The sequence below is a fragment of the Diadema antillarum genome, unplaced genomic scaffold (genome assembly GCF_040938485.1).
Source record: "Diadema antillarum isolate AM-2024a unplaced genomic scaffold, OU_Dant_1.0 scf00000012, whole genome shotgun sequence".
In the NCBI taxonomy this organism is placed as follows: domain Eukaryota; kingdom Metazoa; phylum Echinodermata; class Echinoidea; order Diadematoida; family Diadematidae; genus Diadema; species Diadema antillarum.
The window spans coordinates 101105-115057 of NW_027270901.1; the positions used below are offsets into that span (position 1 = coordinate 101105).

The 13953-nt window shown below is 39.9% G+C and overlaps 1 protein-coding gene across 4 annotated transcripts in view; it reads left to right on the forward strand.

Moving 5' to 3' along the window:
- LOC139720967 (breast cancer anti-estrogen resistance protein 1-like) overlaps positions 1-11624 on the forward strand; it is a 111147-nt gene extending 99523 nt beyond the window's left edge. For all 4 annotated transcript variants that reach the window (XM_071632322.1, XM_071632315.1, XM_071632308.1 and 1 more), the window contains one exon: positions 9236-11624. In XM_071632322.1, the coding sequence (XP_071488423.1) occupies positions 9236-11422 (2187 nt within the window). In that variant the 3' untranslated portion in view covers positions 11423-11624. The remainder of the gene's footprint in view (positions 1-9235) is intronic.
- The last annotated feature ends 2329 nt before the right edge of the window (positions 11625-13953 follow it).

Below are 13953 nucleotides of genomic sequence, written 5' to 3' on the forward strand. Positions count from 1 at the left end.
CTTTTCACAGATGAAGAGTGACTGAGTTTTTTTTTTCTAGATTGTTCACAGACAAGTAAACAATCAACAGAGGATTACCCCCTCCCCCCTCCCCCGAAAAAGACACTCCAAAACAATTGCATCAGAAACAACATTTTGGGTGAGGGTAGTTACTGTTCGTTCAAGATAGAAGAGAGTATCTCTGTTGGCAGAGAAACCACTATAATGATATGTTATCAAAGAATGATATTGTCAATTTGACTCAATCATTTCTGTTTTGATGCAGTTTCAGTGTTCCAGGTCTTATAAGAATTTGTTTCTCGTTTGGTTGAAGTCTACATGATCAAGAATGACAAGAGTTTCCAATATCAACCATCTGGAAGCAAGTGAACTCATTTTCTTTTCTTTTTTTGAAGCTTGATTATTTTCCTTACCAAAAATACGTAGGGGCTATGAAAAGTGGTTAGTACATAAATATGCACAATATGATAGCCTTTAATTTATTCACTTCTAAGGATTGAAGTAAGACTACTTCTGTCCTGGGAGAAATTGGTCTGTGCCTATCGAATGGATCGCATTTGGATTATTTGGTGTATTCTTAGCTAAGCATATCTTTTGATCATCACAAATTTTCTCCAGATTCTATTGGGAAATCTTGAAGAATATGTATGGAATTAGAAATGCGGTGATTGAGGTCATATTAGTCTGTCAAAGAACACACCTGGAGTATTGAATTTGCTGAAAAGTAATGAACACAGAAAGAGTCAATTTATGTGTGTGTTGTGAGTTTGTCAAAGAACTGCCGAGTCATAGGTTGTGAAGGAAATTTGAAAATGATGTGTAGAGTCTTTGGGTAACAGCTCAAACAAGCTACCATGATAAAAATATACAGAGAAGAAGAAAGGGAAAGAGATTGAGAGAAAAGGGGGGGGGGGATAGAAACCAAGAGGGAAAGAGAATTGATAGAGAGTGATTGTCAGATATTGATGTAAAGTGACTCCGAGGCTGTTGTACTTGACTCCTGCATGAGAGTTAGGCATTTTTAAAGTTTTTTGTTTTAGTGAAGAATTTTATTAGAGTTTGAGAATTCAGAGTTTTGGGGGATCTCATTTGACTTTTTCTACAATGATGATGAAATTCTAGCATCAACTCTACCTTAGTTTGGGAATGAATGATTTTCATGTGCTTGTGTTTAGGGATTATGCTTTTATTTCTGTCCATACACTCACTGACCCTGTTTTGTTGATCAAAGTAAAGTATGGAATGAAAAATATGTCTACTTGTATGGGTGTGAGTGAGTGTGTTTTAGGGTGAAAAGCCTCACAATGAGTTATCCTGCTATTTAAGCACAATATCATGATGATTTCAAGACATTTACTGTGATAGTTGCAGAGGTAAACAAAATGCACTGTTTATGTATTCCACTCCAAATATTTGCATACACGTACTGCAATTCAGGAAACCAAGATTCAAACTGTGCATACATGACAGTGTCTTGTACAAGCTGAAAAGTTGGCACACCTGAGGCACATTTGTGTGGCTTTCACCCTCTCAATGCCAAAAGCAGCTTGCTTGTGTACAATGTTGGGAAATATTGTTCTTCAGAAGGTTCAGCAAGCAGGCAACTTCAGAGTCCCATGTTGTAGAAAATGACAATAAGAAAGTAGAAAGAAGTATACACTATTATAGTTTCTATTCTTTTTGAAGTTTCCAAACAAGGGCTTAGAAGATATTTTCTGTCTCTCGCCTTGACCTTTGTATCTTTACTATGTACAAAGATATTTCCATTTTTGTGGGAAACATGATTTTTTTTTTTTTTTTTTTTTTTGGGGGGGGGAAGAAATAAATGAAATTGGGTCAATTGGCACAATTGTCAGCAATAGGTTGTAACAGATTGATGGTTCTTGACCTTTAAGAAGGGGGGGGGGGTGGGGGAGATGGATGAAGGAAGGACAAACAGGGCATGAAAGACAGGGGTAGTAGTGTGTACTCTCTGCATGTGACTTTCTCTCTCCTCACATCCATCTTGATCTTTCCTCTGTTGAGTGACGTCCTACGCTCTGGATAGCTGTCAGGTGAGAAGTGGAGTCCACTTCAGTGGAAAGTTGTTGTTGAGCACACCTTTTGAGACAAGTGTTTGGAAAGGTTTTTGGAATCATCTCTAGAGTCCAATTCTCTCTTTATCTGCTGTTTTGTCCGTGTGCCCTGAGAGGTAATATGTCCAGTGTGGCCTTCAGGTTCAGAAATAGCAACACTTTAGATTTTAGCTCATTTCAGTCTTCGAAGATCCGGATGGGCTGTTGGCATCACTTACCAAGTTACATTTGTACATGCATTTTTGTGAGACCAATGCAGATCTATACAGCCTTTTGTTTCCTTTCTGTTTTGCTCTCTTAGCTAATTGCTCAATTTAAATATTCTTCAATTGGTCCTCTTTTTTTTTTCCTTTGGTAAGGCCTTTTGTGAATTCCATGACATTACAAACAAAGTGGAAGCTGATAGGATGATCATTTTCCTTTATTTCCTAAGTCATCTGAACCATGTGAACTAAACTTTGATGAGGTTTTTGCAAAGAGTATAAATCACTTTTATTCTGGAGTGAGGACGTACATTGTATGTAATATGCGTATAAATGTATGAGTATAAATGAAAAATTTGCAGTGATCAACTCAGTGGGTTGTTCATTTTAAATTATCTTGTATTTGGACTTATCAAAGTTGAGTTTATTTTTAAGAGAGAAAAATACATAGTTTACTGAGAAAAAAAAAGAAAAGAAATATGTGCCATCCACCTGCTTTCCAAGAATGCCATTGCTGTGTGTTTTCAGTACCAATAAAGTTATACGACGTGACTTGATGCAGTTTGTACAAGTTACAAAAAATTCCAAGAATCCTTGTGAATTTCAACATGGCAGTCTCAGCAGAGCTGTTAATATGACATACTTGCCTGCAGTTAATCTAAGGAAATATTTTATCAACAGTTAATCCTGTTGCATTATCACAAAGCAAGATAAAGATAACAATGTCTTCACATGTACGTGGAACCTAAATACAAACAGTTAAAAGGAGGGCAATCTTAGTCAACTATTAAAATCCCCTTTAATCAACCCCCCCCCCACACTAAAACGAACCAAATTAAACTGTACAGAACAAAGTAAGAAGAATACTGTAAAACAAGGAATGTTCGCGTGCATTTTAATTTTGCGAATTTTGCGAGAGCCAAGATGCACAAAATCAAAATGCACGTGGAAGTTCTTGAATTCATTGAATGTTAGAGCCAACTCACAAAAATTTCGTGCTGCATAAAAGGCTGTTGGCTCCAATTCGTGAACATTTCATGCCACGAAAATATTGCATTTTACAGTAGGTTGCCTACCATGTTTAGTGTGCTAAGATAGAATGTCATCTTGATAAAAATTTCCAGGAATATAGCCAGCAGTGCAGGATTTCCTGCTTGAGCCAAATATTGATTAGGAAGTAGCAGAGTACTAATTTAACCCCTAGGCTTATGTTAAAATTGATGTACCTGGTCATTGAGTGATGATCTCGTCACAGAGATAATGTGGGGAACTGAGATTTGCAGTGGTACCTGCTCAGACTTTTCAACACAGGTAAACTCACCCCACACCTATAAATATTGATTATAGGCTGTTTCAAAACTCTTGAAAAATAACAAACTTCTGCTGTCTTCAGTCAAATGGGAGGGGGGATGGGAGGGGGAAAAGGAGGATACCCCACAAAAACAGAGGTAGCTTAAATACACAGAAAACCTCAAGGGAACAATCTCACGGTCTCCCCTGTAGATAGTGGGGTTCTTTGTTTGCGATCTAAATGAAATGTTCAAGCATTGTTAGAAGGATTAATGTCCCCTTCACTGAGAATACCAACACACCAACAAAGATCAAATCATTCCTGCGAGTCGTGTTTGGGTGTAGCAAATAGCATGTCATTCTCTGTAAAACAAGAGTGGACGTAACAGGGGTCCATTCTCAAGGCATGTTTTATGGAGGATCCTTATTTGATGTCCCTGCAAAGAGTCCGGTCTGACCTATCTGTCACATCTCAGTGTTTACTCTGCTAATCATGTATCTAAATAGAAAAGCAGTTCATTCCAGGAAAAGAACTTTGAATGTCAGAGAGAGAGAGAGAGAGATAAGGGGGGGGGGGGGGGCAGATAGAGAGACATGGACAGAGTGGGGGAGGGGTAGAGTTTGTTTTTTGTTGTGTTTTTCGAGTGAACAGTCAATTGTATGTTGATGAGTTCTCAGAGTCTCTCCGAGTGATGTTTCTTGAAAGTGTTTTGCTCTTTGACGGAGGGTTGCAGGTATCTATCATTGCTGTGTAGATTTTATTTCAAAAGCTCCCTGCATGTGGTGATGTTTCATACATGAGTAAGGCTACATCCTACTTAATGGCTTTACACTGACAGGGAAATACTGTGATCTTAGAAAATTTGCAATTTGTAGTGACAGTTTCCATTGAAGCAACTGTGCTTAAAACTTTTAAAAACATTGCCAAAAAGACTGCACTGCAAAGCTGAAGTTCTTACTCTCACTGCAGAAAGCTGGTGATTTTGGTCATGTGACTTCCATCTACTATCCTGATTTATAGTCTGCTTTCAAGTGTGAAATACAGATTTTGAGTTTGTAGCCAGGTGTTCAGGCACGTTTTAGCCAGCTTTGCTAATATGTAGGCCCACTCAAACTGTCAAACTGTGTGTGCATGCACATGCCATTGTCACAAACTTGACTGGTAGTGTTGTAAAATAATGATTTTATTATTACATAGCAGTACTGAATTGAGATGATCTCAATTATATAAATTTTCATGGTGGTAGTTATTAGTTTTTATGCTCTTTCAGAACGGTCCATGATATAACAGTCTTCTACCGTTCATCCAGTGCCTACTGTAGGGAGAGCGAGATTGTCCCCTGCAAATATCAATTTCTATCTCTTTTGTATCGTGGTGATTGATGCGTCCACGAATCCCATTACGCGATGACGGTTTGATTTGGTGCAGTGCGCTTCGATGGCTACATGCGATGTTCGAACATGTGTTTCCCTTCCTCTCATTCCCAAAGAGCGCACAATATGCATCGATCAAACCTCCGCATATTAAAGTCAAACGGCTGAGCCAAAATAATATATGAAAGCAACAAAGACACTAAAGAAAAGAAAAAGAAAGAACAATAAAAAGAATCCCCATGTATGCCTACCAACACATTCTCACCCCCCTGTATCTACCCTGCGCAATCCCATTGATCATCCACCTTAATCATAACAAGTGTACATATGTCTTTTCATGAAAAAATTTTTGTTAGCCTCGAGAGAATTTCTCTTCTTTTGTGAAAATGTCAGGAGGACCTGTTCTCAAAGTCTTGTGTGACAACCCTCTGTTTACCGAGAAAATAGAAAAGAAAAGAAATAAGATGGAAAAGGGGGGGCCTGTTTGTGCAATTTGAATTTATCTTTGTCACAACTTGACACCTTAGCCCTTATTTGAGTTTCATGAATCATGCAGGTATTGTCACGCCTATGCTGATAGATGTGTTCTATACAAATACATCCAATCATGCTGAAGCTCAGCGTATTGTGATTTTTCAGCATGATTTCTTCCTTTCATCGCTCTCTGCCTCTCAGTTTCTTTCTCTCTTTCTCCATCTATCTATCTATCTGTCTATCCATCTATCCATCTATCTATATATTGATCAATTTATCCATCTATTTATCTATCTGTCTACAAGTCTACAAATGTATCTCTTGATAAATACACATCAGTCTGTCCCTGTATGTTTCCTTTCCGTCCACTTTTTCAGTGCTGTTTGATCATGAGGATGTGGTTTAGGCCAAACAATGATGAAAACAAAATAAACAGTAAGGTTCTTTCATTTTTTATACACCCATCTTGACACATGTTTTGACACACGCTACATGCACACATAAACACTCACAAAAATTGAAAAAAAAATAAAATGTCACAAATGTACTTGTAATCGCATACCACCCATACGGTCTCCTTTGAATGTTTTCACAAAACACATTTCTTGAAATGTATTACTCTGTTTGAACAAGAGTCTTTTTTTTTTCTTCTTTTCCTCTGGTGCTTTATAAAGTATATGAAAGTATCAACCAACGGAAATACCAGGAATACAGGAAGGAGTGGAAAATATGTAAAAGACTGCTGTGCAGGGCGACAATTCAATTTATTGGAGCCCCAGAAGGCTCTTGAAAATTTAAGCAGTAGAATTCAGAGTATGATTTAATGTCAAGAGTTTGCGAGAATATGCAAGAATATGGAGAATCCCCCCTCCCAAAGAAATAAGAAATTTGAGATAGATTTACGTGGTAGGATTTGTTATTTCTATTTAGACACCAGCATGAGATGGGCTAAGACACAGCTGTTCTGCTCTGCTGTCTATCAATCAAAGATGAAGAAGAATATCAGCTTTTTGGTGAACCCATGCTGACAGGAATTGTCATAGGATCGTGTGCAATATGTTATGGTTCATTAAAAAAAGAAAGAATGAAGCTGAGCTTTAAGGAAATAAGTAGAATGCCCCAGATTCCAAAGGGAGTATATTGCATTGGTGATGTAATGAAGCCAATGTACAGTGTATATTTCACCGTGTGTGAAATATATGTGCCCCGGCGCACTGGCGTATGACAGATATGGACAAATGAGATATTGATGCGCACCCACCAGCTGCATTCCAAGAATGGCTGTCCTCGGTAACTGCCTTAGCAAGAATCTCCTCCAACAGTTGTAACTGCCTCTAATGAAGCTTGCTGTGGCTCATTTGTCCTCGTAATATTTATTGGATTAGGTCGTGCCAAGACAGCAAAAACAACATGTATTTTTCTGCCCCATCTGAAGGAATATATTTTCACTGTAGATTTAACAAAGAGACTACACTGGAGTACCAGATACCTTACATCACATTAGGCAAGCACAGATTACAATGATATGTTTTTTTGGTGTTTTTTTTTTAGTATAAGGCATACTTTCGGGCCATGATGGAAATTATGCCTTATGAACTCCTACATTAAGAGTTAAGGGAAGAATGGAGATGCTACGATGGCTTTATTAAGTTTAATGGAAAAGCCATCTTTTCATTCTAGCAAGGGGATGCATTGACATCAGTGTCTACTTTGAGTCTGATGGCAAGATATCTGTTCATTTTGAAGTCTGTAATTTGCCGCCACTCTTAACCTGTTGGAGTGTTATTCCATCTGGGATTATTATGGCAAGTTCATGTCTGTCTTGAATAAAGCTATTTTATGCTCTATTACTTAGATAAAAAGACGTGCATATGATATGCTTGTATGTGTGTGTGTGTGTGTGTGTGTGTGTGTGTGTATTTGTTTATGTGTGATCAATTGAGTGTGTATTCATGTGTGTGTGTGTGTGTGTTTGTGTACAAATGTGTGTATGTAGACCGTGTGTGTTAGTGTGTTTTTGTTTGTTTACGTGTGTATGTGTCTGTGTATCTGAGCAATTTCAGTATAATCTCACTTTGAGTCACTGAACATTACATTCATCATGAGAATGAATTCTCTGAAAAAATTACAGGCAATACCCACAACTCCCTTTGATTTAGGTCTGAGAGATAGAGAAAAACAAGTATCATAATGATTTTTCCATTGACATCCAGTTAATGTTAATTTCCCGATATAAAGAGCGCTCATTTGCCATTGATTTACTGTTGCAAAAACTAGATACTACATATTGCAATGCTGGGTTGTTGTTGTTGTTTGTTTTTTTTTGTTTTTTTCTCTCTCTTCCCATGTAGAATGGTAAGTCCTGTTTTCCACAGTGGAATTCATGTTTTCGCTGTACAATTGCATATCAAGTCACCTTTTGGAGCAGTTTTCCTATGAATCTTTACATTTTCATGAAAATTATAATACGTATCTGCACAATTTGTCTCCAAAAAAACAAAGGTGAAGGTAGAATTTGTGGTATCCAGAAGAGAGAAAGAGGGCATCTAGTATTTTGAAAGGAATTGAAAAAAGTTGCCATCAAAAGTTAGGCAAGAATCATAACATTTTGTAACTCTTCAACACTTATTACCTTTGTCACTAAAGGCTATTGTTACATAGATTAGAATGAAAGAGGAATAGGAATAGGGGCATTACATGAAAACGAAAGACCAACTTTCAAGCATGATTAATTATTGAAACCCTGTTTGTCATGAGGACTAAGAATCAATTTCGTAAATCAATTACACACAGATGAGACTCTCAATCAGTCTTCAAGTTCTTGTATCCCAATTCGAAATGGGGCACATAAGGAGAGCTATTTTCACTCTTTCATCATCTTTTTTTAAGGCAAGGATATATGTATTCTTTCTATCACTTCTGAGTTTGTGGTTTTCTGATTAAATCCTAGTACAGGTTGCTGAAATTCATATTAGAAGTGCCTATTCGCATAAACATCAGTTGCGTGCACACTTTTTGGTAGAGTAGATAGCAATCCTCTACGCCTCTAATGCTGCCCAGAATCGGGCAATAAAAATGCACTTTACAGAGAGATGTAGTTCATGGAGAGGCGCCACTATTGCTACAAGAGCAGTATAACAAATTGCTTCTGTCTTTGGAAATGAGAAAAGTGTTTGCATCTGCAGCAGGGATCTTTGTTGTTGTTGTTGTTTTATCATTCCTTGCTTCCATGAGGGTGAGAATGTATGTGTCACACGAAGGCTGGCCACAATGTTGGCGGAGATTGGAGTTTATTGGAACATTCCATTTGGCATGTCTGGATCTACTAGCACTTTTTCCCCCATGAGCCTGAATTTATGAGCCATGAAGATGAAAAGAGATGGTGGTGCAAGGAATCTGTATTTTGATAGAGTTTTGAAATGTCAGCATGTGTAGGTGACAGTTTCTGTTTAAATGTAAGGTAAATATTTGGTGGTTAGCATAAACAAAGCAAAAGAAAAAAATGGAGAGAATGGAGGGATAAACTGAAAATTATGGGAATGGAAAAAATTTGAAGATTTCTTTCATGTGATATGTGAAACACAAAACAGATGTATGTAAATTTGAAATCTCCAGGGCCCATTTCACCAAAAAAAAAATAAATGCTATGATAGCAGCTCCATGCCTCAGTGGCAAGAGTCATAGTTAAGACAAGAATCTAAAGCAACCATACATAACCTTACAATTTCCATTTTGCTTTTCAGCGTTATTGTTAATTCAGTTTCAGTGATGCAAGCTCTCACGTTCCTTTGTTTGTTGTTGTTTTTTATCTCTGTACAGGGCCTGTCATCCTCTGGCTACATGACTTTGACAGCAAATACCGGGCTTGGACCCAATGAAGACTATGACATACCGCCAATGCGGAAACAGCCAAATTCGTATCCATCGCTACAGCGACCAGTACATAGTTCCCCAACTCATCAGGGACGAATGACGCCGCCGGGCCGCCGGACTCCCCCCGGTCACGAACTCTATGATACGCCACCCAGTGCGCAGAGGATATCTCCGGCGGAAAATTATGATGTACCTCCACGGGTGTTTGGAAGCGGCGAGTCCCTGAACTCTAAGAGTGGACAGAGCTCTCCAAAGCAGGAGAATGTGGGAGAGATATATGATATTCCCCCAGGTAAGCGTGATGTGGAGAATCTCAACAGCATGTCACAGGATGTATACGATGTTCTGCCATCTATGCCAAAAGGAAAGGACGAGATGTCAGTGTCTTCTGTGTCACCGCAAGACTCAGTAGACACGTACGATGTGCCGCCCTCGCAGAATTCCTTCCCGGAAGCGAATGACCTCTACGATGTTATACCACCCCTAAAGGGGGAGCAGAGGTCTATGACTCCCGAAGAGCAATACGACATTCCGCCGCAGAGGACGCAGACGCAGATTTTGTACGAGACTCAGCTTCAAAAAGACAAGGATGGCAGTGACCTCTATGATGTGCCTCCAAACAAACTCACACCGGGCGAAGTCTACGACTCGCCTGCACGTCTAGGTCACGAAATTTACGATCAGCCACCTTCTACCAGGGGGCTGAGACCACTCGCAAGCAGCTCACAGAAGCGAATTTCAGATCATGTGTACGATATTCCTCCAACAGTCACTCAGGATAGACCCGTTGGAGGAACAGTTCTTTTATCTCAGCACCACCGCTCTGCTGACGATATCACAACTGGTGTGGACAAACTCTCTCTTCCGCAGTTATCAAAATCAGCTGAATGTTTAGATGAGACGCCTGGTAGGCGCTTGAACCTGGACCGCGACGCTGCTATGGACTTGCTCATAAAGCGTCAGCAGGCGCTGGATTCTGCGGTTGCGTACATGCTCAGCTACGTCAGCAGCACGTGGCGACACCAGACACATCTGGAGCCCCACATCCACGAGATCAGAGCAGCCTGCAATCAGCTGAAACTTGCATTCAGAGAATTCATGGAGTTCGCCGATGGCGCGCTGTCGAACGCACGCTATGTTTCTGATCCAACACTGCATGACAAACTGAGTAAGCAATACAAGCCAATACAGGATGAGCTTCAGATCATGACAAAGGCATCTGAGATGCTGGATGAACTCAACTGGGATGTGAGTAAGTTGATTCAGAAGCCAGGAACCCCAACCACAAACAATGAATTAGATACTTTTGCAGTTACAGCGAAGAGAATTCCAGACGATGTCAAAAAGTTTGTTACTTTTGTCCAAGGCAATTCATCTCTGCTCTTCAAGAGAGCAGGCGTCATTCAAAACAGACCACTGCCCACTCCTCCTCCCAGCCATTCTACAGCATCAAGCAACTGGATGGCTGCGGAGAAGGAGACACTCATCACTACTGCTCCCATTGCTGCCACCAGGGAGACCATCCGCACGCGACCCTTGCCCCTCGTCCCCAGCACCCCAGTCACTCCGCAGCATCTCATTCCCGGCACCAACGGCAACCACTCCATGCCGGAAAATGGCAAAGGCCCTGACGACGGCTACATCCAAAAGCCCCAGTCCCTCAACAACCGGCAGATCATTGTCAACACAGAGCACCCTCCTCTGACCCCACCCCCACTTCCCCTGCTCTCCAAAGGAGACCAACAACTGCTGACGTTTTACAACAGTGAGACTGAGACTCTCTTCACCTCCCTTCACAATGCCATCGACCTCTTCTTCTCCTGCATCGAAGGCAACCAGCCGCCCAAGGTCTTTGTGGCTCACAGCAAGCACATCATCCTGCTTGGCCACAAGCTGGTGTTCGTCGGCGACACACTGCACCACAACCTCCACAACCAGGAGGTGCGCAACAAGATCATCTACTACAGCGACCTGCTCTGCGAGCGGCTCAACATCAGCGTCAATGCCACCAAGAATGCTGCCCTGCAGTTCCCCGCTGTCCAGCCACTGCAGGAGATGGTGGACAGGATCAACGACGTGGCGGCAGCCAGCCGTGACCTCAAGGAAACCATCCTACAGAACACCCCTGTGTGATGAAGGCATAGTTGTGTCTATCATGAACTTGGGTCTGCTTGTCTTGGTGTACCCTCAAGTGCTTAGCTCTGACAAACCTTTGCAGAAGAGTTGCAGAGAAAATTTCCTTGAATGTGTTGTCAGTTTGGGAAGCTCGAATAATAAGCACTCCTTCTGTTAATCATCACCCCTTAGCCATCAGACTGCCTAATCCGTATTGAAATATGACCTGTATTCCCAATGTTAGCAATGATAACAGTGAAAGTTGCTGAATTTTGCGAGATATAGCAGAAAAGGGACAATTTCCCTGTTGATCCCAACATCCAATATTGCCAATATTCATTCTTGGACGTTGTGTGACTGGTAATATTACTGCCTGGTATGCAATTACTCTGCCTTTGGTATAGCCCCTCTCTATAACATCAAAAAATGTTCTTACAAATGCACACCTTTAAATCTCCACATCGATGTGTTTCTCATGATTGTCTTCTCATGATTCTAAGCATATCTCTTTAATATCCATTTCTGACAAGCATCCTGCCCATTCACAGAGCAATTGGCTTTATTTATTTGTATATATACAAGTTTTGCAAGTGCAAAAGAGCAGATTTTAATGGAGAGTAATCATCAGTCCTTATGTAAGTATTTTTATTTGTCTCTCTTATCTCCCTGAAATCATAGTGGTTTTGTTTTTTCAATGCAATGTGGCATTGCATCATTTTATCATGGTGGATTGCAAAGCTTTTTTTCTTTGTTGTCATTATGCAAAGTGCATAAAAAGTGCATTCAGATTTGTAAGTATTATCTATACTGAAAGAGAGTGCTTTTAGAGGAAAAGCAATTCTTAAACAAATATAGAAGGAAGAGTGTTTGTGCTGGTCACAATGTCCTTTATAGGAGGTTTGAAGTAAATATAAGCTTGTCTTTTAAAAGAAACCAGGAGTATGAATATTTTAGTCAGTTCTTGACAGTGGTGCTAATAGCTTGTTCTCTATTGAAGTCACATCATCAGTCCACTGTGAAGTGTAAAGATGTTTGTGGTGTTTAAAGTCTCATTCATTATACTTTCTCTTTGTGTTTCTTGGATGTGGTTCTTCTCATTCTTACAACTGGGCCGTGGCTGTGATACTACCAACTGTTTAATACTGGGGAGAAATGGGTTGGAGGCTTCACTGTTGCACTCTGCTGCGTGAACAGTTTCTGTCAAACTTACATTACCCCATTAAGGGTTGGGGAACAAAAACATACCACTAGATACTCAAACAGGGTAATGACTCCCATTAGTCACTCAGAAACTCTTTGTGTGTATGTGAGAGATAGAAAAATAGGAAGAGAGAGAGGGAGGGCAGTACTGGATCTGATTGTAGCCCAGTGACTGCAATCGCCGAAGTTTCTTAGGATCTGGTAGCTCAGTATGCTGTTAGAGATTGCCACAGTGGTTCTCACAGTGTCATGTGTCAGCAAACAACAAGTGTCATCCAAGCTTGACTGAAACTTCTAGCAGTCACCCAAACAAGCATTTGCACAGATCCCTTTCTCTTCAAGAATTTGAAAGTTTAGTAACCTCAAAGAGCTATTCACTTTCTCATTAAAATATGAGAACTGCAACTTCCAGCCCCTTCACATGATGGTACTAGGGTTCCTGTACTAGCCATCAAAATATGATATTGGGTTAGCAAATTCTCTGTCAGTGGCAGACCAAATACTTTAATGTGTCAGAGTCCCATGGAAACATAATATTTCTTTTAAGTAGCTGGCAGTAACTGCAGCTGGCATGGACACGAGTAGCATTTGCGAACATGCTTGTTGGCTGTTGCTATATTGATTTTTGAAGATTCGTTTTCATGGGAGAAAGCTCATCAAGGAACTCATCCAAGCAAGACAATAGCTATGGGATAATAACCAACATTTACATCAATATTGCTGCTGTGAATTTCACAACTTTCAACGTATGGTATTGATTGGCAATCAATTTAGTTGGATTAACAACAGCAACAACAACGGAAACAACATACAAATGGCCTAGGGAGTTTGAATAAGAATATTTTATTCATTGAAACAATGTGGCAAATGTGAAACACTGTCTATTTCCATCGATTTATCACTGAGAGAATGTGGGTGCAGTGTATGACTGTAAATACAGTAATTTATCAGTGTAATACAATCTGGATGCTATAGGAAGGTTAACATTGTTTTTGCTCAGTGTATCACATTTCTGTTCATATATATTCCAAGGAAAATTTCCTTGTTTTTCGTGTCTTCTATTATGGTTGTACAGACAGATTTATAGATACAATAAAACAAAAAATGGAATGATATATGTGTATTATTTCTCATATATACATATTTGTTTTGGTTGGAGACCAAAATGCATTTTTTTTTTTCTTTTCCAGTGGCATTCCATTAACTTCAGGCAAAGGAGCTGTACAAATTTTGGATCCAATTTACTCTTATCACGTGCAACTGCTGCAAAAATGGAAATTTCCTCTCAACTCTCTTACTGTGTGATCTTTTTACCAGAAGTGATTTTCTCTCTGATATTTTTGAGTGGC